The following is a 23,721-nucleotide window of genomic DNA, read 5'->3' on the forward strand; positions in this document are numbered from 1 at the left end:
ATAGACCCTCATTTCCTCTTTTTTATACACGCCCCCAGAAGAAGATCTATATCGAAACGCGTGTAGGGGTATTACACCGGCTTTCTGTGATATACGTGCAGAGGTAATTATGATTTTGGATCAGGGTCACTGATGGTCTTTGTTCATGGTTGTGCATACTATTTGTATTTTACCTCCTGGGTGTCATACACATTAGGGCATGTAGTCACGTTGTGATGGACTTGTCTATGTTTGTTTTAGGCTTTATTGCCATAGGATACGCCTTGGAGGGTTAGCCCTAGTTGCCTATCTTTACATAATTGGACTCATGCATTACTTAGGTGCTATATGGGGGTATGTGACCTGGATTAAGATAAGTCTCCTTTGGTTTTGAAATAAGCCTTATTGGCTAACAGTTACATTTTAGGAGCTTTAGTCTGATATACGTATATATGATACATCGTGGTACAAACTGATCCCTCTATGCACACTAGTAGCCCCTCATGATACCTATATAGAACCATCAGCTATAAGATTAAGGTTAATTAACTATAAAAAGTGTTATCTTGTATAAATATTATACCTTTGATTGCTGTATATCTGCACGTCATGTAAAGTCGGTCATTGGATTGGAGGCACGTCTTTATAATTGGTGAAAGTAATATTTTTTATTCTGTTTGTTAATAATAAATTTCTATTTTTTGAACTTCAGCATTCTGTGACCTGATTTTTACAGTCAATAGGTCTTTTCTTGTAAATGTAAGCAAAGCATATGCGTTATTTTCACAATTCTATGCATTGCACACAATAGGCCACACCAGGAAAGCTGTTTGTAATTTGACCACATCTCCATTTTTGTAAAGAAGCCTAAGAAATTGCAAATAGTGAAAACTTTGAAATTATGGGTAAAGATTGCATTATTTCTAGAAGGAACATAGAAACCGGCTTTTCAGGTTTTGTACATGTTGCTACATAGTGTGTATGTGATGCTTCACTTCTATATGCAATCTCAACAACAAGAGATTTCCCCAAAAACAATTCCATTAAGCTGCGTGATCAGACTATTGGGCTGCATTCACACACAGCAGTCATGCTGCAGCTTTTGTCCTGCGCTACTGCATTCTTATTGTTTTCCCTGCACAATCACTGAATCTTGCAGAGAAACAGCCATTTAAATCAGCAAAACTGCATACAACCATTATGATCAGTCGCACTGTCTTCCAGGTGAAAGCAGTTTCCCTGCAAAATTAAGGGATTGTGTAGTGGAACATTGGAAACACTTCAGTAATAAAAAGCTGCAGCATTACCGCTTAGTGTGAACACAGCCTAAGACAGTCAGCTGGAGGTTATGTTTAGAGAGAATGCATGGACTTTAAGTCTAGTTTTCCTTTATGTTACCTTCTTGGCTGGCTTTACTTTTCTGTGATAAATTGCAGTATAAAGAAAAAAAAATATTCATACCAAATGGAAAGTGAATAGATTCTCTATAGCACAACTTTCCAGATAAATGTAAATTGACAGCTGCCGTCCATAGGAGAACCCCGAGTTGCATGTATCGCACACTATTCCTCTGGATTGCAGCAGGGGCTCAATAGTACAAACTGAAAAAGTGCAACTTAAAAAAAAAAAAAATTTCATGTAGCCCAAGACTATGGCCCCGCCCATGAGGAACCGGATAATACCGTTAGCACCAATTCATAAAGGAATCATACATTATGGGGTCAGTGTAAGCCATTTGTAGAAATACGTTAATTATAGACATATTATATGCTGTCCACTGATATACCGAATGTAACAGAACAAGACTATTTAAAAGAGGTTGTATAGGATTGGAAAAATGTCTGTTTTCTTCGAGAAATAGCACCTCATCTGTCTGTAGGAAGATTGTGGTATCACATATATAGATCAGAGGTGAAAAAAAACCAAGCACAATCCATAGCCAAGTGCGGCACTGGTTCTTTAAAGTGGTCCTGCACCAGGTGAGAAGTGCCTGGTCCCATTTTATTCCCGCTGCTCTCCTGATTATTTTTTTATTTGTTTTTTAGAAATTGTAATATAGCTCCAGAGATATAGGGGCTTTTATTTAGTCCTAATAATTATGGTCATTAAAAGAGAGTGTGGCCAAAGTATAATGATGCAGAGGAGCCTAAAGGCATGCCCCCAGGGAGTCCCGTGTGCCACACCCCCTTGAAAAAGACCAGAATTAGCACTAAATTAAGAGGCCCAGATCTCTGGAACAATATGGCAGAGGTCTAAAAAAATAAAATAAAATAAAACTGGAATGCTCAGGAGGCAACGGGAATAAATTAGGAACAAAAACTCTCCACTTCTGACCTGGTAAACCAGAAACAAACCATGTTTTTCTAATCCTGCACAAGTCCCTTAAAAAATACTTAAGTACAACGTGTTTAAAACTTTATATATGGGAGAAGTTTATGCAAGTACTACTCCGGCATTATGAGCAACTGATCAATACAAAACCGGACACAGAATTTTTTTTTTTTTTTTTAAGAAGACCATTTTATTATTATATGAAAAAATGTACAGACCCATCTTTACCATGAAGATGACGTGAGTGCAGTATTTCTTTTCACCAGTATTTCATTTTGCCTATTTTACACGAATGATCATGAGAAAAATAAAAAATCTATTAATCACCAAAAATGTCCAGAGATTGTTGCAGGGCTATTAGTGCCATAGGTTTTGCACTGGTAAATTAACAGTCTTGTGGAGGAATGCATGGCTACACCGAGTGTGGACCAACATGAAGAAACCCATGAAGCCTGGATTTTTAGATAGCGCACATCAGCCTTCATTCTTTGTCAACTCCTCATAGTCCTTTAGATATGAAATGATATTAAATGGATTCCTCAAAAAAAAAAAAAAACAATCTGGCTGTGGCTTGCTGCATATTTTCCTTGCATCAGTGAGCAAGCATAACCCAGGGCCCCTATTCAAATACACTGCCTGCAACAACAACAAAAAAAAAAAACTTCACATGTATAATCCAAGTCATGAATTCACTACTTAAAAGCACACACCATGGGAGAGAGAACCAAAAACTATCTAAGCCGGGATCACACATGCGAGAAACACGTCCGTGTCTCGCATGTGAAATCCAAGCTCTGGTGCTGGCACTCCAGAGCGGAGCGTGCAGCTCCATGTGTTCCTATGCAACCGCACACTCCGCTCCACAGTGCTGGCGCCAGAGCTTGGATTTCACATGCAAGACACGGACGTGTTTCTCGCATGTGTGATCCCGGCCTAATAGCAAAACTGGCTTAGTTGCTATTAAGGGTGACATATCCACAATGAAACACTTGTGGTTTCGTTGAACTTGCAAAGAATTTTTTTTGCTGGCACTGTATTTGGGCAACCTTGTGACACATAGTTGCTCCCACCTAACAGGAGGTCCAAGGGCAATATTGAGCGGTTTGGACAACAGTGTAATGTGTATGTGTACCCCCCACTCCCGACAGTTTATGCAAACGGAGATAACTATCCGAGGAGTCCGATTTTGGTCTGCCGATCATTTTGTGCTCTAAGAGATAAGCTGCCAGTAGTGGAGTCTGACTGCGGTTCTCTAAGGGTACGTGTCCACGATCAGGATGGCCAGCGCTTTGGACGGTGTGGAAAACTTGCTCCGCCCCCTTCTGGGGATGCGATGATGCCGGATATGTTCATTGCACACATCCGGAATCATCGCACCCCACAAATAGGGCCCTGTGTTTTACCTTGCGGCGGCGCAGCGTCGCCGCAAGGTAAACGGACATGCTGCGATCTAAAAAAAACACGCCGCATGTCCGGAATCGCAGGGCCACCGGATGCATGTTGCCACGCATAGTGGAGACGGGATTTCATAAAAACCCCTCCACTATGCTGTAACATCTGGACGCTGCGACTTAACGCAGCGTCAAACACGCGTTTCCTGAACGTGGAAACATACCCTAATAGGGAAAACAGGAGCTCGCAGAGCAAGTGCTGCGTGTATGCGAGACTAAGGAGAGATAGCTGTCAACTAGTGTATTGGGAGCTTAGATTGCACTTTCAACTTTTGCTCTAAACCTGATGATACACGTGATACCTATTGGCTCAACTATTGTTCAGCCGACAGATATCTCCCCAACTGCCTATATGCATTATCACTCTTGGATCGGCCAAGTATTCGTGTGTTTTCGGTAGAGACATTCCTCTGGTAGCGGCTCAACTCCCTTGAAACCATATTACAACTGCCTGAACTTTCTGTGCCCTGACATGATCTATCAGGGAAGAGTCTGGAGGCCAACCATACACATCAGATGATCAGCCAAAATGGCGGTTTCAGCTCACTTTATCATATGTGAATAAGGACCTTAAAGGACTGTGTCTGGTTTGTGCCATCTTGTCAAGTTCTTGTTCCCATAGACTGAAAAATAAATACATTTATCTAATTTTATTGATCCACCACGAATGGAAAATGAATTGACTTGTTCTACCATTTTGTGTACGCAGAAGTACGTATGTCCATGGCTACATGAAGCCCGATACTGCAGTCATGTCTGACTTTACTCCATCCTCCCCTACTGGCTGTAAAGTGCAGAGGGAACAGGAAAGGGAGTAATGCACTGTAGGACTGAAGGATCAGATTACACCTAAAGTTGTCTGTAACCATGGAGATACATAGGTCTGCATAGGAGATGGAGACACCACATGGTAATTTTGAGTAATTTAAATGTCCTGGAGCAAAACAAGTGGCTAATATGGCACAGCCTTTCACGTGGTGAAACACAGGAACTTGCCGATATCTATGGAACAGAAAATAAATGCTACACTTGATCTGAAATATTCGGGCAGGCAAATTTTGGTAAGGTTGCTTCCATCCATCACGTGCCCATTACCCCACATAACGAACCCACATAAGATCACTCACTGTCCGTGAACAGGTTGTTACATCAGGAGTTATTGCAATGCAAGAAGTTTGCTGCGTGCACAAACCATATAGATTCATGCAATTACCCATGCAATATAAGGAAAGGCAGTAGTTGTATATAAAGACGTCTCCTACTTGGGGGGAAAAAAACAAAAATCACCTCTTTCAGGTTCCTTCGGGGGCTGAAAAAAAAAATGCATTAGAAATTTATTGATACTATAAAAAAAAAAATATATATAGCTCCATCCCAGCTCAGGCTAACACGGAAACAGAATATTCTTATTTCAGGGTTATGCTGACAGCAGCGTCAATCACGACGACAAATACACAAACTACCCAACCTCCCTAGCGACATATACACTATTGGGGCGCGTTCCTGCCCAGAAGAAGTCTTACTGGATACATCCTCTATACAGCAAGGCAAGGTGTTCAGCACAGATTATCCAATAAAATAACAAATACATGGGCAGGTTCAGAACCCAAAATACAGAACGTTACACTGCGATTGTCCAAAACGTATTGCAAAATTAGAGTGTACTTCTAGGATCCAGAGCAGAGGACGGTCCGGGGCAGCCGCCATGATGACAACTGGGTTCTGGAAGGGGCTGATCCTTCAGTCACGTGTAACCGAAACGTCAAACATCTTTAAGATTCAATTTACAGATAAAAGGGGAGCGGAAAGATCCCAAGTACAAGTGTCCATCATGCTCATGGGCTTCGCTTATGTAGGGCGCTACCTCGCCATTAGGATCGTGGAAGCTTCTCTTGTAAGATCCCTTCTCGCCAAGCTCCAGGACGAGGCTATACATGGGGACAAACTTCATCACTGTGTCGTGGCTGAAGAGCTGAAAAAGAGCAAGAAAATTATTTTGATTAAAGGGAATCTGTCACCTCAAATTGGCGGGATACGTAAATACCTTTTTTCCGGTCCGACGAGCGGCGTTTCGTCTTCATTTCTCCACCCCATCCATCCCTGTTGTCCGCAATATGTTTTGCGGTGTTCTGGGACATAGTGCGCCGGCGCATGCGCAGTAATGCTTTTTGGCTTTGCCCGCAGTTGAGCAAAGCATACTGCGTGAGCGAAGACTGCATTGCACACGCGTGAACTATTGATGACAAGTACTCTAATTAATCGAACATATTGCGGACAACAGGGACGGATGGGATGGAGAAATGAAGACAAAACGCCGCCCATCGGACCGGAAAAAAGGCGTGTAACATCATTAAACCCGATTCACGCCAGTTTTTTTTCCCCTCGCTCATAAAAAAAAAAAATAGACAATTTTTCTTCAATGCATGGCATCCCTTTAAAGTCAATGTGCCAGTTTTCACTATCCTCAAGTCAGTGAAAAACGGACGGCATCTGAGTGCGTTTTTTTCATAGACCCGTTCACTTACAATGTGTAGATATACAGTTAGGGCCAGAAATATTTGGACAGTGACACAATTTTCGCGAGTTGGGCTCTGCATGCCACCACATTGGATTTGAAATGAAACTTCTACAACAGAATTCAAGTGCAGATTGTAACGTTTAATTTGAAGGGTTGAACAAAAATATCTGATAGAAAATGTAGGAATTGTACACATTTCTTTACAAACACTCCACATTTTAGGAGGTCAAAAGTAATTGGACAAATAAACATAACCCAAACAAAATATTTTTATTTTCAATATTTTGTTGCAAATCCTTTGGAGGCAATCACTGCCTTAAGTCTGGAACCCATGGACATCACCAAACGCTGGGTTTCCTCCTTCTTAATGCTTTGCCAGGCCTTTACAGCCGCAGCCTTCAGGTCTTGCTTGTTTGTGGGTCTTTCCGTCTTAAGTCTGGATTTGAGCAAGTGAAATGCATGCTCAATTGGGTTTAGATCTGGAGATTGACTTGGCCATTGCAGAATGTTCCACTTTTTGGCACTCATGAACTCCTGGGTAGCTTTGGCTGTATGCTTGGGGTCATTGTCCATCTGTACTATGAAGCGCCGTCCAATCAACTTTGCAGCATTTGGCTGAATCTGGGCTGAAAGTATATCCCGGTACACTTCAGAATTCATCCGGCTACTCTTGTCTGCTCTTATGTCATCAATAAACACAAGTGACCCAGTGCCATTGAAAGCCATGCATGCCCATGCCATCACGTTGCCTCCACCATGTTTTACAGAGGATGTGGTGTGCCTTGGATCATGTGCCGTTCCCTTTCTTCTCCAAACTTTTTTCTTCCCATCATTCTGGTACAGGTTGATCTTTGTCTCATCTGTCCATAGAATACTTTTCCAGAACTGAGCTGGCTTCTTGAGGTGTTTTTCTGCAAATTTAACTCTGGCCTGTCTATTTTTGGTATTGATGAATGGTTTGCATCTAGATGTGAACCCTTTGTATTTACTGTCATGGAGTCTTCTCTTTACTGTTGACTTAGAGACAGATACACCTACTTCACTGAGAGTGTTCTGGACTTCAGTTGATGTTGTGAACGGGTTCTTCTTCACCAAATTAAGTATGCGGCGATCATCCACCACTGTTGTCATCCGTGGACGCCCAGGCCTTTTTGAGTTCCCAAGCTCACCAGTCAATTCCTTTTTTCTCAGAATGTACCCAACTGTTGATTTTGCTACTCCAAGCATGTCTGCTATCTCTCTGATGGATTTTTTCTTTTTTTTCAGCCTCAGGATGTTCTGCTTCACCTCAATTGAGAGTTCCTTTGACCGCATGTTGTCTGCTCACAGCAACAGCTTCCAAATGCAAAACCACACACCTGGCCTTTTAACTACTTCATTGATTACAGGTTAACGAGGGAGACGCCTTCAGAGTTAATTGCAGCCCTTAGAGTCCATTGTCCAATTACTTTTGGTCCCTTGAAAAAGAGGACGCTATGCATTACAGAGCTATGATTCCTAAACCCTTTCGCCGATTTGGATGTGGAAACTATCATATTGCAGCTGGGAGTGTGCACTTTCAGCCCATATTATATATATAATTGTATTTCTGAACATGTTTTTGTAAACAGCTAAAATAACAAAACTTGTGTCACGGTCCAAATATTTCTGGCCCTAACTGTATATTCATATTAAGTAATCTGCACCGCTGCCACAACCTCTGTTTGTCTGCAGCAATGACATGTCCCAGGCACTACAGCCAATCAGCTCATGTTATCCATACAGGCAGCTGCTAACCAGATGTCATCAGTGCTGTTGACATGATGTCAACGCTGCAGGCAAACAGACCAGGGCAAAAAGTGGAGAGACGGCGTTGGACCATTGGAGAGGGAAGTTAATGGTCTGGTTTTGTTTTTTTTCTCTCTTTTTCTAACCTAGTAAATAGTTTTCTGAAAGAGGACAACTCCTTTATTATACAGAATGCAAGATATAATTGCCTCAAAATTTTAGCCCTATAACCCTAAAAAGCACCCTGCCAACTGGGGCATGACCAGTTATATCTCCTAACTCAGGAAGAAGGGTGTAAGTATGGCGAGCTAACGGTCATGCCTACTGTTCCCTTTAATGTACCGCCCTATCAACACATACCTTAAAAATTATTTTCTTAATCCATGGTTTGTCTGCCAAGAAATCCATCATGGAAAATCCAGGGTTAAGTCTTACAGCCGACATGGCCACCCAGTATCCTCCTGAACTACTAAGACGGATATTATCGGGGAATCCAGGCAAGTTGTCCACAAACATGTCTACTCCTCCTTTTGTGAGGCCAGACACGTAATATCTAGAAAGGATAACCAGAATGTACATTCGTAGAAGAAGGAGAAACATAATGACATGCTGATCAAGACGTGTCTACTACTTGGACAGCCCCTTCTCAATTGCTAGATTTCCCTGTGTAAAATAAAAAACAGCCTGTACTCCCCTCCGATGCCGCAGCCGTTCCCGCCAAGCATGCGCCATTCCCACAATGCTGGTATGTCAATCAGTGGCCGCTTCACTCTCACTCCCTTCAGACAAAACTAATACCCGGAAGAAGTGAGAGCTGCCGCCGCTTTATGGCTGCAGGGCTCAGGTATCATAACAGCATCACGGGAGACCAGGCGGCAGCGCTTGCGGGAACGGCGCTGGTACCGGAGGGGAGAACAGGCTGCTTTTATTTTACATGGGGGAATATAGTAATTGAGCAGGAGTTGTCAGAGTTATGGACAACCCCTTAAAGACCGGGTTCAAACAAGTGTATGTAAAATTGTCTGTTATTCATCATCCCGCTACCACCAACCGAAAAAAAAGATGATTTTTCATCAGTATCTCATCTGTTTCTGCAGTTTTTAGATTTGTATGACATCAATAATTTAACATAAAATAAGGCAAATTCAGTTTTCTTTGTTAATAATTGCATGCTGTGATTTTTAATTTTTTTTTATTTTTACACACAGACCATCTGTGTGCGATCAGTGGACGGCACACAAAAATATGCCGAATGAGCGCAAAGACACATTAAAATTAAGCCTCCTGCCGTTACTACCAGATGATGCGTCCCAGGAGGCAACCGATCCACGACCATAAAGCAAGATCCTACGATACGGGCTGGAAATGCCAACTTCCATCAGCCCCCAGAGATATCATCAGACTGCCCAGAGCTTACTGGACCTATTCTGATACTAATGAATAGCTAGTGGGAATTAAATTGTATTGTCCTGTATAGTCATCCATGAGAATTTACAAAGTCAAACAAGTGGATGCCTTTATCAGATCAAGCTCTATCTCAGAGTCCGCTAGTGTATAATGGCAGTGCTAAGGGCGACTTCTGTATAGGACTCTTCACCGAGAGTAATGCAAGAAGCCACGTACCTAGAGACTGCTTGTATACATCTCCCTGCCAGCAGGGGGCACACTACAGGAGCATATGGCAACGCACAGTAAGCACACGGGGTCAATCAAGTAGTTGTCACCTGCCTGTTGCGGATCACTGCGGGCACAGAGTGGTCGGTGACCTCTACTGCCGGCGACTCTACAACATCTGGGGACGTCACTTCGACAGAGCAGCTGCTTCTCTTCCGCTCTGCTAACGTGAGGTGAAATGAAGCAGAAGAATCGTCGGCAGTATCGGTTTGTGATCGCTCTGAGCCGACGTCAGTATTTAGCAACTCCCTGACTGTCATTTCTTGGCCCCATGAGTAAAAAAAAAAAAAAATGCATAAAATTTGCACAGATTAACCCGTTAAAGTCCACTTTTAGGTTGCATTGAGCATCTTAAAGAAGTCTCAAAGTGTTTATTCCATAATCCGTCCTAATTTTGCATATAAAGGTGGGTACATATAGTAAAATATTTGCTGATCAAATGACACGAAAAATGACTCACCGGATGGCACAGAAGTTTGTGCGTGGAGCGGAAGTCGCTCTCTCGGTGTTTATGGAGCCTTGTTCTGTGCCACAGACTTACACTGGGAAAGCAGCACCGCTCCAAGTAGGCGATCGGAGCGGCGCTGAAGAAGACGGCGAACGGCAAGTACAGTAATGCACTCACTACATGATTAAGAGGGATCACGGAACAGACACTTTCATGTGACGGCTTCTTTCATTCTACAAATTCATACAAGACGTAGGAGACAGTGAGCCTTTGTTTTCTTCCAGATTCACCGCTACCTAAAGCTTCCTTGTGGGTAATAATTGGCCCTGGGTGATGCACGGACGAGCGCAGAGAACTCCAGGCCGCCAGCACCTACCTCCTCACACGCGCCATTGTGGTTTCTGCAATCAGCACAAAGTCTTCCGCAGGAGAAAGCTGCACGCCGTTGGCAAATCGCAATCCTCCCATCAAAACCTTCACCTCCTTTGTCAATGTGTCATATTCCAGCAACCTACAAGGAGACACAATGGAAGGATTAAAGGTAATCCCCGTGTGTCATGTGGATGAATGGACAGCGCCTCAGTGTCAGACAACAGCAAACACAATGGAGGATCATCTTCAGCAGTCTTTCCACATTTCCCTACGTCCGTCCTACGCAGGTTGTCACATGCTGAACCCAGGATTACAGGGGACGGAGCTGCGTGTGAGTATACACGGCGTACACCGTATCCTGCCCTTTACTCCTCTCCTCTTACTCAGATCCAGTGTACAATGGTTGGTGCAACTGTATATTTAGCAATGAAACAGGGCTTTACAGACATCATCACTGTCCCCATAGGGAACCTACAGTGCGAGCCACAATAAGCATGGCTTTGTATGTGCACACTAAGTATTTGCAACAGATTTTTCGGCAAGAAAAACGTTGCGTAAAATGTTTTTTTTTTTTTAACACAATTTTTTTTTATTTATTTGAAGGATTGAAAAACACTGTTGAAAGGGCTTGTTCACACACCGTTTCTGTCCACATCTTTTTGCCACACAAAAATAACAGCATTTCTCAGCACCAGCAAAGGGAATGACACTTCCCCGATATCACGGGGAGGCTGCTTCTTTGTGGATTTGAACCATAAAAGAGTTTTGTTCTGTTTTTTTTTTTAATCTGCAGCATGACAATTTGCTCAGCATTTTTTCCCCTAATGACATGACTCATTGGTTGGAAAACAAAAAACACGAGTAAAAATGCATCAAAAACTCACAGATTTTACGCAGAATTTTTGCTGCAGAGAAATGTTCAAATGTGCAAGGAAAAAAAAATAACGGCGTGTGTGAGAGATCAGGAATCTCATTCACTTTACTGACAATGTAAAACTGCGTTTTTTGTCTGCAGTGAAAATGCGCAGGAAAGAAAAATGCAGCGTGTGAACAGGTCCATTGTTCACTAAATAAAATGACTCAAATCCATTAAAGGAGTTCTACCAGCGAAGCCAATAAACTAGTCGCTGCGGCACGTAACCCAGCGGTGCCCTTTTACTTCACCGTCGGTGGCTTTCCTTGCTGCATCCAGGACATGGCCGGACACGGGAAACATCTCTGTAATATAGACTCGCCCACAGGCTATTGTACACACTGGCTTGTGTTTTGCGGGACAAGCTATACTTTATACTGGTACCATGTTTGATCGCTTTATATCCCACTTGTTACTGGAGGAGATGTGACCCAAAAAAAAAAAAAAACCAGTATACTGGTGCCACTTTTGGCCATTTTTTATTATAGTTTTTGGGAAGTCGAAGTGGCCAAGAAGTATCGATTCTGGCTGTTAGGTTTTTTTTGTGTAACCGTGTAGGATAAACAAGAATATTTTATGAATTCAGACTTTCATAGATGTGGCAATACCAAATTCTACATTGTGCAAGGACATCAGGTTGCTCTTAAGGGAATCCGTCAGCAGGTTTTTGTTATGTAATCCGACAGCAGCACAATGTAGGGACAGAAACTCCGATTCCAGAGATGTATCAGTTTATTGGGGGTAGCAGTTGTGATAGAATCAGTTTTCTCTGCTGCAGGTCTAGCAGACCTTAGAATGCTGAGCTGTGTATAATCCCACCCAAACCACAGCTTTCTGTGTACACTGTATAGTGACAGAGCCGCTAATCAGTGCAGGGGGTGTGACTGGACTAGGCGGCACCAGCACCTAGTCCTTAAGTGATAATGTAGTGCTGATAAAACATGGATTTAACTGAAACAGCAAAAACACATCGCTGGAATCAGTCTCTGTCCCAATATTATGCTGCTCTCAGATTACGTAGCAGAAACATGCTAACCGATTCACTTTTAATAAGGAAACTATAAAGAGGTTATGGATCCAGGCACTAGATGCTTTTTATCTATACAAGAAAAGAAGTGCGGAGTAGCTAGAATGTGGGCTGGAGTTACCTCCAGAATGGCCTAGTGAGCGCGTATTATAAAGCTGTCGTAATTAGAAAGGTGGAGCATCATCATAATACTGAAAATGTATTTCTTTTTCGGGAACTCAAGGAGACCAACATGAGCCAGAAAAGAAAAATGACATCCACCAACAATTTTGGGGAAATTTGATATTTTTGACATTCATTTGTTAATAAGGTAACATCTTGTGTATGGAAACCAGAAATACACGTGATACTAGCCGTCCATCGTCCGTGGCCTCCATGACCAGATAAGGGTAGTCCCGTCTCTGCCATTTGCTGCTGGAATCGGTGAAGTATATCTTCCTGCCATCACTGGTCACCGCAAGATCATTGAGAAAGGACATTTTCTTTCCCTGAATTGGCGTGGCAGAAGATACCAGCTGCACCACCGCTCCTACACAAGAAAGGACATTATTAGGACAGTACAATGTGACCCTCACCGGGGCCAACGTTCCCAACGTTACACACCTGTGGTGGGATTCACTTCAAATATCCCCTGGTAAGCATCTGCCACAAAAAGTGTCCCATTAGGGCCGACTCGGATTCCAAGGGGTCTTCCACAGTTTGGCTCATTGTCGCGGGTTCCTGTTAATAAAGGCAGAATGTACAATTAAGGAAGAAGAGAGCAACAAATCCCAAAACAGTTCGAAGAAATGGTAACGGGATCCTTTCAGAAAAGGCAATATCAATTTTTATTATCCTATCTGGAAGCTTCCAATACACACAGCATAAAGTTCCTGGTTTATTAACCAAATGTTCACCAACATTTACCTGTCAGAGGCCAAAAGAGAGACATTCTAGGATCAGCCATGAACATGAAACCCAATACTACTGGAATTCTACATGGATAAAATGCAAAAGCACAACATACCCGAATGTCATCTTCTAGTTCAGAGAACTGGGAAATATTATAGCTAAATAGAAACGGGGAAAAAAAAAAACCTAGTACAAATAATGTAGGCAGAGAAGCAGACTTCTCAATGACACCCCACCAACAATCATAGGTAAATATAGTGTAGTAACCAAAGTGGGAAACATAAGGAAGTACAGTACATGCTCAATCCAGATTGAAAGATTGAGGTATATAACGTCCATCACAAAAAAAAAAAAAAAAAAAAAAAAAAAAAATAAGAAAATGAAGTATAAATCAAATACGTATGAATATCCTGCTTACTGACCCAAATACGTCCCGTCACAAACAAGCTGCGTATCTGCACACTCACTCCAATGTGCGTTTCGCAATTCAATTCTTTAGGGAGTTTAAAGAGCAAAGGTAGAGTGGCTGCTGTCATGGCTCGATTTGGCAATTTGATACGGTGATCTGTTGCTTTGTGATTGGATCTTCTGCCTGTTGAGCTATTGCTTTTTCTTCCCTGTCCCAATGCGGATTGTTCCATTGTCCATATTCTCCCTTCTTGGTTTGCCTTTCTCTGCATTTCCTTGCTGGCTATATTTTCTGGTGGATGTGTACTTAGGAGTTCCAGCTCTTTACCTTAGGGGTTAATTTGCTGGGTAAACTCCAGTTGTATTCTTTCTGCAAGTTGATTTGCTTTCCCTCCCAGCACCTTTTCCTTTTACCACTGTTAGGTTCTTGAGAAGTCTTTCTTGTTCCTTTTAGTTTTGGTACTCGTTAACCTTCACCTCTCCACCTTATTTAAATGTGTCTTAATTTCGCACCTTGGGTTCTGGTATCTCTCCTAACACTTTCCTTTCCCCTTGTAGTATGTTACGGCCTCCCCTCTGGTTCCTCATTAGGTATGAAAAACCCCTCGACAGCCGGTTAGGTAGCCAGGTCCAGAGTGGTGTTTTATAGTCAGAACAGAGACCAGTTGGGTGTAGGTGCGGCGATTCACTTGGAGTTAGTGTGACCACGCTCATAACAGTTGCATTATAAAGCCTAGTAAAAAGACAAATGTCCAAGGACTATAAAAAGATAAAATTACCAATCAAGATATGTACACGCTCACTAATTTAGATGAACTGAAAATTCTCATAACTTCTGGTATACTCTTCCATATGTTTCAATCTCACATATATTTTTTTCCTAACACTTTCCATAATTAGTACACAGCTCAGCATGTTTTATTTTGTACCGATTTATTTTATTTTGCTCATATATTAGGACTCTTGAAATTGCCGTACGGCATTGAAACTTTCATTATAACTGTTATTCACACCAACAATTACATTGGAGATTCCACTGCCCATTTCCAAGATGTCCCGTGCCCGAGGAGTGTGCAGGATAGATCTCGTCCACTCTGATCTCACTGACACCACAACATTGGTAGTTAGGGGCGCAGTTGAGAGCAATATGACAATGATCAGCATGACTGTCATACGGCAGAAAAAAATTCCACCTAATTCTATATTTTTACCTATTTACCGTACTGGTATTTAGAAGACAATCACAATACACGCTCCTACACGCACTGAGAAAGCATGGCGCGCAACGTGAATTGGAGTGATGCTGCGGAGAAGCGGATTGTTTATGTCAACATAAATTTGGATCAGTATGCAACGGCATAATTTATCCTTATTTGATCTGTACAACAGTTTCTTATGCTTTATGATAGAACTATACTTTCTTCAATACTTGTATCTAGATTGAACATGTACTGCTGCATTTTTCCCAGTTTGGCTCCTCCACTACTAGTTATAATATGTCTTATCTGTAAATGCATGGTTTTAATATTTGTGTAATAAAAGATCATAAAACTTCAGTATATTGCGCACTAGCATTTTATGGTCTTAGAATTTAGATAGTATTGGTTTTCTGCACTTTTATATATTTGCATTCTTAGCTGGTAATTCACCCTTATTGGTTGCTTTGTTATATTGGTTTAGAAAGCTAATTGTAGCATTGAAGAGACCTAGCTGAAAGCAGAACAGTGGCAGGGAAGGACCATGACCTCCCAGCACACTCACAATAATAATAATAAATAATAATAATAATAATAATAATAATAATAATAATAATCTGGCAGGGAAGGACAATGACCTCTCGGCACACTCGCCCTTATAAATTAATAATAATAATAATAATAATATCCTGGCAGGGAAGGACTATGACCTCTTGGCACTCTCACCCTTACCCTGGCAGGGAAGGACCATGACCTCTCGATACACTCTCCCTTATAAATTAATAATTATTATTATTAATTTATAAGGGAGAGTGTACCGAGAGGTCATGGTCCTTCCCTGCCAGGGTAAGGGAGAGAGTCCCAAGAGGTCATAGTCCTTCCCTGCCAGGATAATATTAATATTATTATTATTATTATTATCTGGCAGGGAAGGACAATGACCTCTCGGCACACTCACCCTTATAAATTAATAATAATAATATTATCCTGGCAGGGAAGGACTATGACCTTTCTGCATACTCACCCTTACCCTGGCAAGGAAGGACTATGACCTCTTGGCACACTCACCCTTACCGTTGCAGGGAAGGACAGAGACCTTTCTGCATACTCACCCTTACCCTGGCAGGCCAGAACTATGACCTTTCTACATACTCACCTTTACCCTGGCAAGGAAGGACTATGACCTCTTGGCACACTCACCCTTACCGTTGCAGGGAAGGACAATGAACTTTCTGCATACTCACCCCTACCGTGACAGGGAAGGACTATGACCTTTCTACATGCTCACCCTTACCCTGGCAGGGAAGGACAATGACCTATCTGCATACTCACCCTTACCGTGACAGGTAAGGACTATGACCTTTCTACATACTCACCCTTACCCAGTTTTTTATAGGTAATAAATTTTAAAAAATATATACGGTATACAGTCAGGTTTCTGATGGATGACAGGACCACACTATATAGTTACTATAATACGATGCAAAGTAATGCCTAATGGTGATTATGTAGAATCAATTTGTTTTCATGAACTTACAGACATCCTATTGTGCCAAAGGACAATTATGTTCGTTCAAATTGTGCAAATGCATTAACCATTGAGCAATTTCCTTTGACGTGGCCCAGTAATCTATTTAGCATCCTATATCGGTAGTGTATGGGACGTAAATGCAACTGATCTCATCAGAAAGGGGGGAATATCAAGAGTGAGATTTTTATTTTTACTCCTCTCCCTCGCACGAGAACACCGAGACCAGTAATAAGTGTACATGCGAGCCAATATTGGCTGACACCAGGATTACCTGAACATAACAATACTAACAGACAACATTTCCTGAAGCTTCTAATTATACGGATGGGATCATGTAACAAATAGAAAGCAATTGATCAAACTTAAGGATTTTCCCACAATGAGCCTCCGCTGTCAATCACCACGATGCTTTACCCAGCGAGCGGCTGACAGCGCAGATGGATAACCTCCGGGGATGTCTTGTTGAGACCCGTCTGTGATACAAGCTGGGAACACCAAACAGACAGATCCCTCGGAGTATTCCTTCCCTTACCACCTTGTGTCTGACACCAACAAGTCCCCTATATATCTGAAGTGAGGACTGTAGGGAAACGTATAAATGACAAATAGTAGAAAACTCCACCTATACACAGGAAAAAGGTTATGCAAAAAAAATGCAAAGCTATACGGAATTACAGACCCTCCAGCAGAAAGAAACGTGAAGTACAGGGACAGGCAGCAGCAATCCGCAGCAGATTGCAGACTTCCCCCATAGTCCTGCATGTCACTAGAAGTATTATCCTGCAGCTAGGACCTGCCTTAAAGATTTGTCCACTGCTCGTACAACTCCTTGTTATAGGGGTTTAAGTTCATTGTAATCAACATTTTAACGAATAGATCTTTAAATAATAATAATTTTCACAATTGGATGTGTTAAAAAATGTTCCTGTGCTGAGATAATCTTATACATGTGTCCCGCTGTGTACTGTGTAATGGCCGTGTCTGACCGTGCAGGAGCATGGTATGATCATATCACATCTCCTGGGCAGGGAGGAAACAAAAGAATACAGACAGGATAGCAGGGGATCACAGATGATTCTTTCTGTGAGGTAAAACATTTCTTAAAAACAGTCAGAGAAATGTTTTGCCTCACAAAAAGAATCAGCTGTGATCTCTGCTGTAATGTCTGTATCCTCTCTTTCTTCCTCCCCTGCCCAGGAGCTGTGGTATGATCAGACCATGTTCCTGCACGGTCAGACACGGCCATTACACAGTACACAGCAGGGGCACATGTATAAGATTACTAGATGGTGGCCCGATTCTTAACGCATCGGGTATTCTAGAATATGTATGTATATAGCAGCCACATAGTATATAGCACTTCTTGTTATACGAAGATTATCAATTAAAATGTAGTTTGCTCATGGGAAAACCCCTTTAAATACTATATTCTCCAATGTATCATAAAAATAACATTCACCTCCCACTCCGGAAGGTGTCGGTCGCCTGAGGCTTGTGTGACATTGCTGTGCCACGTGAGCACTGCAGACAATGTGACAGGAACATTTTCTATAAAATGCTGTGGATTATGCTACAACTTCATTAATAATGGAAAGTTGAAGGTCACCTCGGTTTCCATATACAACGGACGCTACAGAAAGACTCTGGCAATTCCTGATGCAAAATCTTAATTATTTATTAGAGGAACAAGAATGAGAAATAGACTGAATTGTTCATAGTTTAAGCCGACCCATCAGGTCTACAATACTCTATACAGCTGACCCATCAGATCTATTTACCCTGTATAGCTGACCCATCAGGTCTATAATACTTTCTACAGCTGACCCATCAGGTCTATAACACCTTCTAAAGCTGACCCATCAGGTCTATAATACTCTCTACAGCTGACCCATCAGGTCTATAACACCTTCTAAAGCTGAGCCATCAGGTCTATAACACTCTCTAAAGCTGACCCGTCAGGTGTATAATAGCCTGTAAAGCCGACCCATCAGGTCTATAACACCTTCTAAAGCTGACCCATCAGGTCTATAATACCCTGTAAAGTTGACCCACCATGTCTATAATGCCCTATAAAGCTGACCCATCGGCTCTAATACTCACCACTGGTAGACACTCTTAATTTGATTTTTTATTATGTCATGCTCCCACAGAATAAACACAGTGATTGACAGCTCTTCTTGAGGAGTTTTAAGTCTCTTTTAGATACACCAACAGAAAGCTTTTTTGCCGATTACCGACTTGCGTGGAAATTCAGGACAACGATGATTCTACATGGACAGATTGACCAAATTAATGATTGTTCTGGGTGGATGGAGATTTGGTTGGCCTGTTCAGGCCTGTAGGGCCGCGGTCAAGTTGTTGAAAAGGGGCCCTTATACTAGGAGAGCGGTCACTCATCTCAGCGTCTCCCCATTATCTGAGGTCAGTGACGGAAACACGAGAGTTACATCCTACGTTACGAAACATGCGGATTATATCTCTCACCACAAGGGGGCTTCCCAAGTCTCGCTATGGTGTGGATGGTGTCATCTTCAATCTTCAGGATTTGGCCATCATTAGTGCCAGTAAACAGGACATCTAGAGAAAAGCAGAAATACAACCATAAGGATACGTCACACACGCGGAAGTAAGGCCCGGATATGATAATGGAACATATTAATATTAGTTGGGAGAACCCCTTAGAATGGCTTGTAACAAGTCTTAAAGGGGCCGTCTGGTCTAAAACGATAAATCTGCAGTCACGCTATGTGATTGCACACTGGTGAATCCTCACATTGTGCGCATTACAGGCCGTGAGGATTCTCCGGTGTCAGCGCCAGGTAACGGCCACAACCCGACTACACTGTGTCTGGCTTTGCTCAATACACTTGCATTGAGCTAGGCAGTGTCCATCTAGTAGGATTGTGGCCAGGAGTATGTATATCACGCAGTGCGCGCAATGTGAGGATTCACAAGTCTGCAGTCACATAGAATGACTGCAGACTTGTTGACTTAAGCCGGAAAATGCCGGTGATCAAGTATCCATGGGATAGATGATAACTTGCTGATTGCTGAGCCCCGGCACTTCGCTATCTCCTGCAGTCCCATAGACAATGAGTGGGGCTATGTCATGCATGCTAGACCCCCACTCCATTCAGATATGACTGTCAAGAATTCATGTGATCAGCAACATATTACCCATCTTCCATGACAGAAAAACTTTCCCAAGTAACTGAACTTTCAGATAACTTTTCAGAATAATCTATCGAGTGTGTACATAAGGAGCAAGACTTCTTCTGGCTATTTTATAACTTGTATCCTGCATTTTTTTTTTAGAAAAATTCTCCTATGTACTAGAAGCTTAAGCAGTTGCTCAGTGCACACTCTGATTTATTTCTAATCTCTCCCTTCTCCATAGGCTTTTATGGGCAGCAAGTGTAATTTTATTTCTTACTGCGGACAGATCCGTAGACAGATTTAGTTACATAGTTATTAAGGTTGAAGGAAGACTATATGTCCATCTAGTTCAACCCATAGCCTAACCTAACATGCCCTAACATGTTGATCCAGAGGAAGGCAAAAAAACCCCATGTGCAAAGAGTAAGCTCCACATTGGGGAAAAAAATTCCTTCCCGACTCCACATACGGCAATCAGACTAGTTCCCTGGATCAACGCCCTATCAAGGAATCTAGTGTATATACCCTGTAACATTATACTTTTCCAGAAAGGTATCCAGTCCCCTCTTAAATTTAAGTAATGAATCACTCATTACAACATCACACGGCAGAGAGTTCCATAGTCTCACTGCTCTTACAGTAAAGAATCCGTGTCTGTTATTATGCTTAAACCTTTTTTCCTCCAACCGCAGAGGATGCCCCCCTGTCCCTGTTTCAGGTCTATGATTAAAAAGATCATCAGAAAGGTCTTTGTACTGTCCCCTCATATATTTATACATTAAAATGAGTTCACCCCTTAGTCTTCGTTTTTCCAAACTAAATAGCCCCAAGTGTAATAACCTATCTTGGTATTGCAGACCCCCCAGTCCTCTAATAACCTTGGTCGCTCTTCTCTGCACCCGCTCCAGTTCAGCTATGTCTTTCTTATACACCGGAGACCAGAACTGTGCACAGTATTCTAAGTGTGGTCGAACTAGTGACTTGTATAGAGGTAAAATTATATTCTCCTCATGAGCATCTATGCCTCTTTTAATGCATCCCATTATTTTATTTGCCTTTGTAGCAGCTGCCCGACACTGGCCACTGAATTTAAGTTTGTCATCCACCCATACACCCAGGTCTTTTTCATTGACGGTTTTGCCCAGAGTTTTAGAATTAAGCACATAATTATACATCTTATTACTTCTACCCAAGTGCATGACCTTACATTTATCCCCATTAAAGCTCATTTGCCATTTATCAGCCCAAGCTTCTAGTTTACATAAATCATCCTGTAATATAAAATTGTCCTCCTCTGTATTGATTACCCTGCAGAGTTTAGTGTCATCTGCAAATATTGAAATTCTACTCTGAATGCCCCCTACAAGGTCATTAATAAATATGTTAAAAAGAAGAGGGCCCAATACTGACCCCTGTGGTACCCCACTGCTAACCGCTACCCAGTCCGAGTGTGCTCCATTAATAACCACCCTTTGTTTCCTATCCCTGAGCCAGCTCTCAACCCACTTGCACATATTTTCCCCTATCCCCATTATTCTCATTTTATGTATCAACCTTTTGTGTGGCACCGTATCAAAAGCTTTTGAAAAGTCCATATACACTACATCCACTGGGTTCCCTTGGTCCAATCCGGAACTTACCTCTTCATAGAAACTGATCAAATTAGTCTGACATGAACGGTCCCTAGTAAACCCGTGCTGATACTGGGTCATGAGGTTATTCCTCTTCAGATACTCCAGTATAGCGTCCCTTAGAATGCCCTCCAGGATTTTACCCACAGTAGAGGTTAAGCTTACTGGCCTATAGTTTCCGAGTTCAGTTTTTGTTCCCTTTTTGAATATTGGCACCACATTTGCTACACGCCAGTCCTGTGGTACAGACCCTGTTATTATGGAGTCTTTAAAGATTAAAAATAATGGTCTATCAATGACTGTACTTAATTCCTGCAGTACTCGAGGGTGTATCCCATCCGGGCCCGGAGATTTGTCAATTTTAGTGATTTTTAGACGCCGCCGCACTTCCTGCTGGGTTAAGCAGGTGACATTTAATTGGGAATTTTTATCACTAGACATTTTGTCTGCCATGGGATTTTCTTGTGTAAATACTGATGAAAAAAAGTCATTTAGCATATTGGCTTTTTCCTCATCCTCATCCACCATCTCACCCAGACTATTTTTAAGGGGGCCAACACTATAATTTTTTAGTTTCTTACTATTTATGTAGTTAAAGAATATTTTAGGATTATTTTTACTCTCTCTGGCAAGGAGTCTCTCTGTCTCAATCTTAGCTGCCTTGATTTGCTTTTTACAGAATTTATTTAATTTTCTGTATTTATTTAATGCCTCCTCACTACCTACTTCCTTTAATTCTCTAAATGCTTTCTTTTTGTCCCTTATTGCGCCCCTTACAGCTCTATTTAGCCATATTGGTTTCCTCCTATTTCTAATATGTTTATTCCCATACGGTATATACTGTGCACAGGTCCTATCCAGGATGCTAATAAACGTCTCCCATTTTCTCTGTGTATTTTTGTGTCTCAGGATATCGTCCCAGTTAATTGCACCAAGATCCTCTCTCATCCGTTGGAAATTTGCCCTCCTGAAGTTTAGTGTCCTTGTAACCCCTCTACTACACATCTTTTTAAAGGATACATGAAAACTTATTATTTTGTGATCGCTATTTCCCAAGTAACCCCCAACCCTTATATTTGATATGCGGTCTGGCCTGTTGGTTAATATTAGGTCTAGCAGTGCCCCCCTTCTTGTTGGGTCCTGAACCAGTTGTGAAAGGTAATTGTCTCTCATAATTGTCAAAAACCGATTACCTTTGCTGGAACTGCAGGTTTCTGTTCCCCAATCTATTTCAGGGTAGTTGAAGTCCCCCATAATAATGACTTCTCCTTGAGTCGCAGCTTCATCTATTTGCTTTACGAGGATATTCTCCATTGCTTCCATTATTTTTGGAGATTTATAACAAACCCCTATCAGTAATTTATTATTTTTTCCCCCTCCCTCTGAGTAGTTTTCAATAATGATTGATCAGCGCAGTAGACTAGAAGTGGGGAAAGACACACCTTCTCATTTAAAGATTTTTCTGTATTTTCATGACTATGAAAATTGTAAATTCACACTGAAGGCATCAAAACTATGAATTAACACATGTGGAATTATATACTTAACAGATGACCTGGCCTCCACAGTCACCAGACCTGAACCAAATCGAGATGGTTTGGGGTGAGCTGGACCGCAGAGTGAAGGCAAAAGGGCCAACAAGTGCTAAGCATCTCTGAATATACAAATTTTCATAGTCATGAAAATACAGAAAAATCTTTAAATGAGAAGGTGTGTCCAAACTTTTGGTCCATACTGTACATTATATAGTTTCTTATCTTCACTCTACTGATGATTTATGAAAAAACGAATTCAAGAGCAGTTACTAAATTCCAACATATAGTAGATTTGACTGACTACAGAACCAGAGGGGGGGGGGGGGAGGTGTGTGTGTGTGTGTGTGTGTGTGTGTGTGTGTGTGTGTGTGTGTGTGTGTGTGTGTGTGTGTGTGTGTGTGTGTGTGTGTGTGTGTGTGTGTGTGTGTGTGTGTGTGTTAGTTATTCTTCTTCCCATTGATGTGAAGGGTCCTCTTTATAATGAGGTCCGCTTGGCATCGGTGGTTTCCATCATATAATCACACAGAGCAGATACAAGTAATGTGGTACCTCCGATGTTCGCCAGTGACTCCGGTCCCACTAATTGGCCTTCATACAGTCGCACGGCTTTTCTCAGTTTCACATTTGGCTCCAGTACACCGGTCATCAGAGGCGGCGCTTGAAAGCTGAAATATGGAACACAATGTCAACGTTAGAAGTCTTCTATTAGAATACGGTGACCCATAGATTCCCCGACAGTGATCGGCTCATTTGTTACCCATTTCTGCATTCTCAGATTTTGCCACTAATCCACTGAAAGTCAATTGCTCCTTTCTGACCACAGCACTGAGTGTCCGTCCTTTACCCAAAACCACTATCCAGATCCTGGACACTTAGCATCGCTATGTTACGTG

At 41.9% G+C, this 23,721-nt stretch overlaps 1 protein-coding gene across 1 annotated transcript in view; it reads right to left on the reverse strand.

The window, feature by feature from the left end:
* Positions 1-2,471: 2,471 nt before the first annotated feature.
* The window catches only part of APMAP (adipocyte plasma membrane associated protein), a 31,245-nt gene continuing 9,995 nt past the window's right edge, over positions 2,472-23,721 (reverse strand). The window contains exons 3-9 of the mRNA XM_069768974.1: positions 23,378-23,493; positions 18,991-19,083; positions 13,084-13,200; positions 12,835-13,009; positions 10,545-10,679; positions 8,407-8,599; positions 2,472-5,733 (exon numbers count right to left, since the gene is read on the reverse strand). Of these exons, the coding sequence (XP_069625075.1) occupies positions 5,524-5,733; positions 8,407-8,599; positions 10,545-10,679; positions 12,835-13,009; positions 13,084-13,200; positions 18,991-19,083; positions 23,378-23,493 (1,039 nt within the window). The 3' untranslated portion in view covers positions 2,472-5,523. The remainder of the gene's footprint in view (positions 5,734-8,406; positions 8,600-10,544; positions 10,680-12,834; positions 13,010-13,083; positions 13,201-18,990; positions 19,084-23,377; positions 23,494-23,721) is intronic.

This window comes from Ranitomeya imitator, chromosome 5, assembly GCF_032444005.1.
Source record: "Ranitomeya imitator isolate aRanImi1 chromosome 5, aRanImi1.pri, whole genome shotgun sequence".
Classification (NCBI taxonomy): domain Eukaryota; kingdom Metazoa; phylum Chordata; class Amphibia; order Anura; family Dendrobatidae; genus Ranitomeya; species Ranitomeya imitator.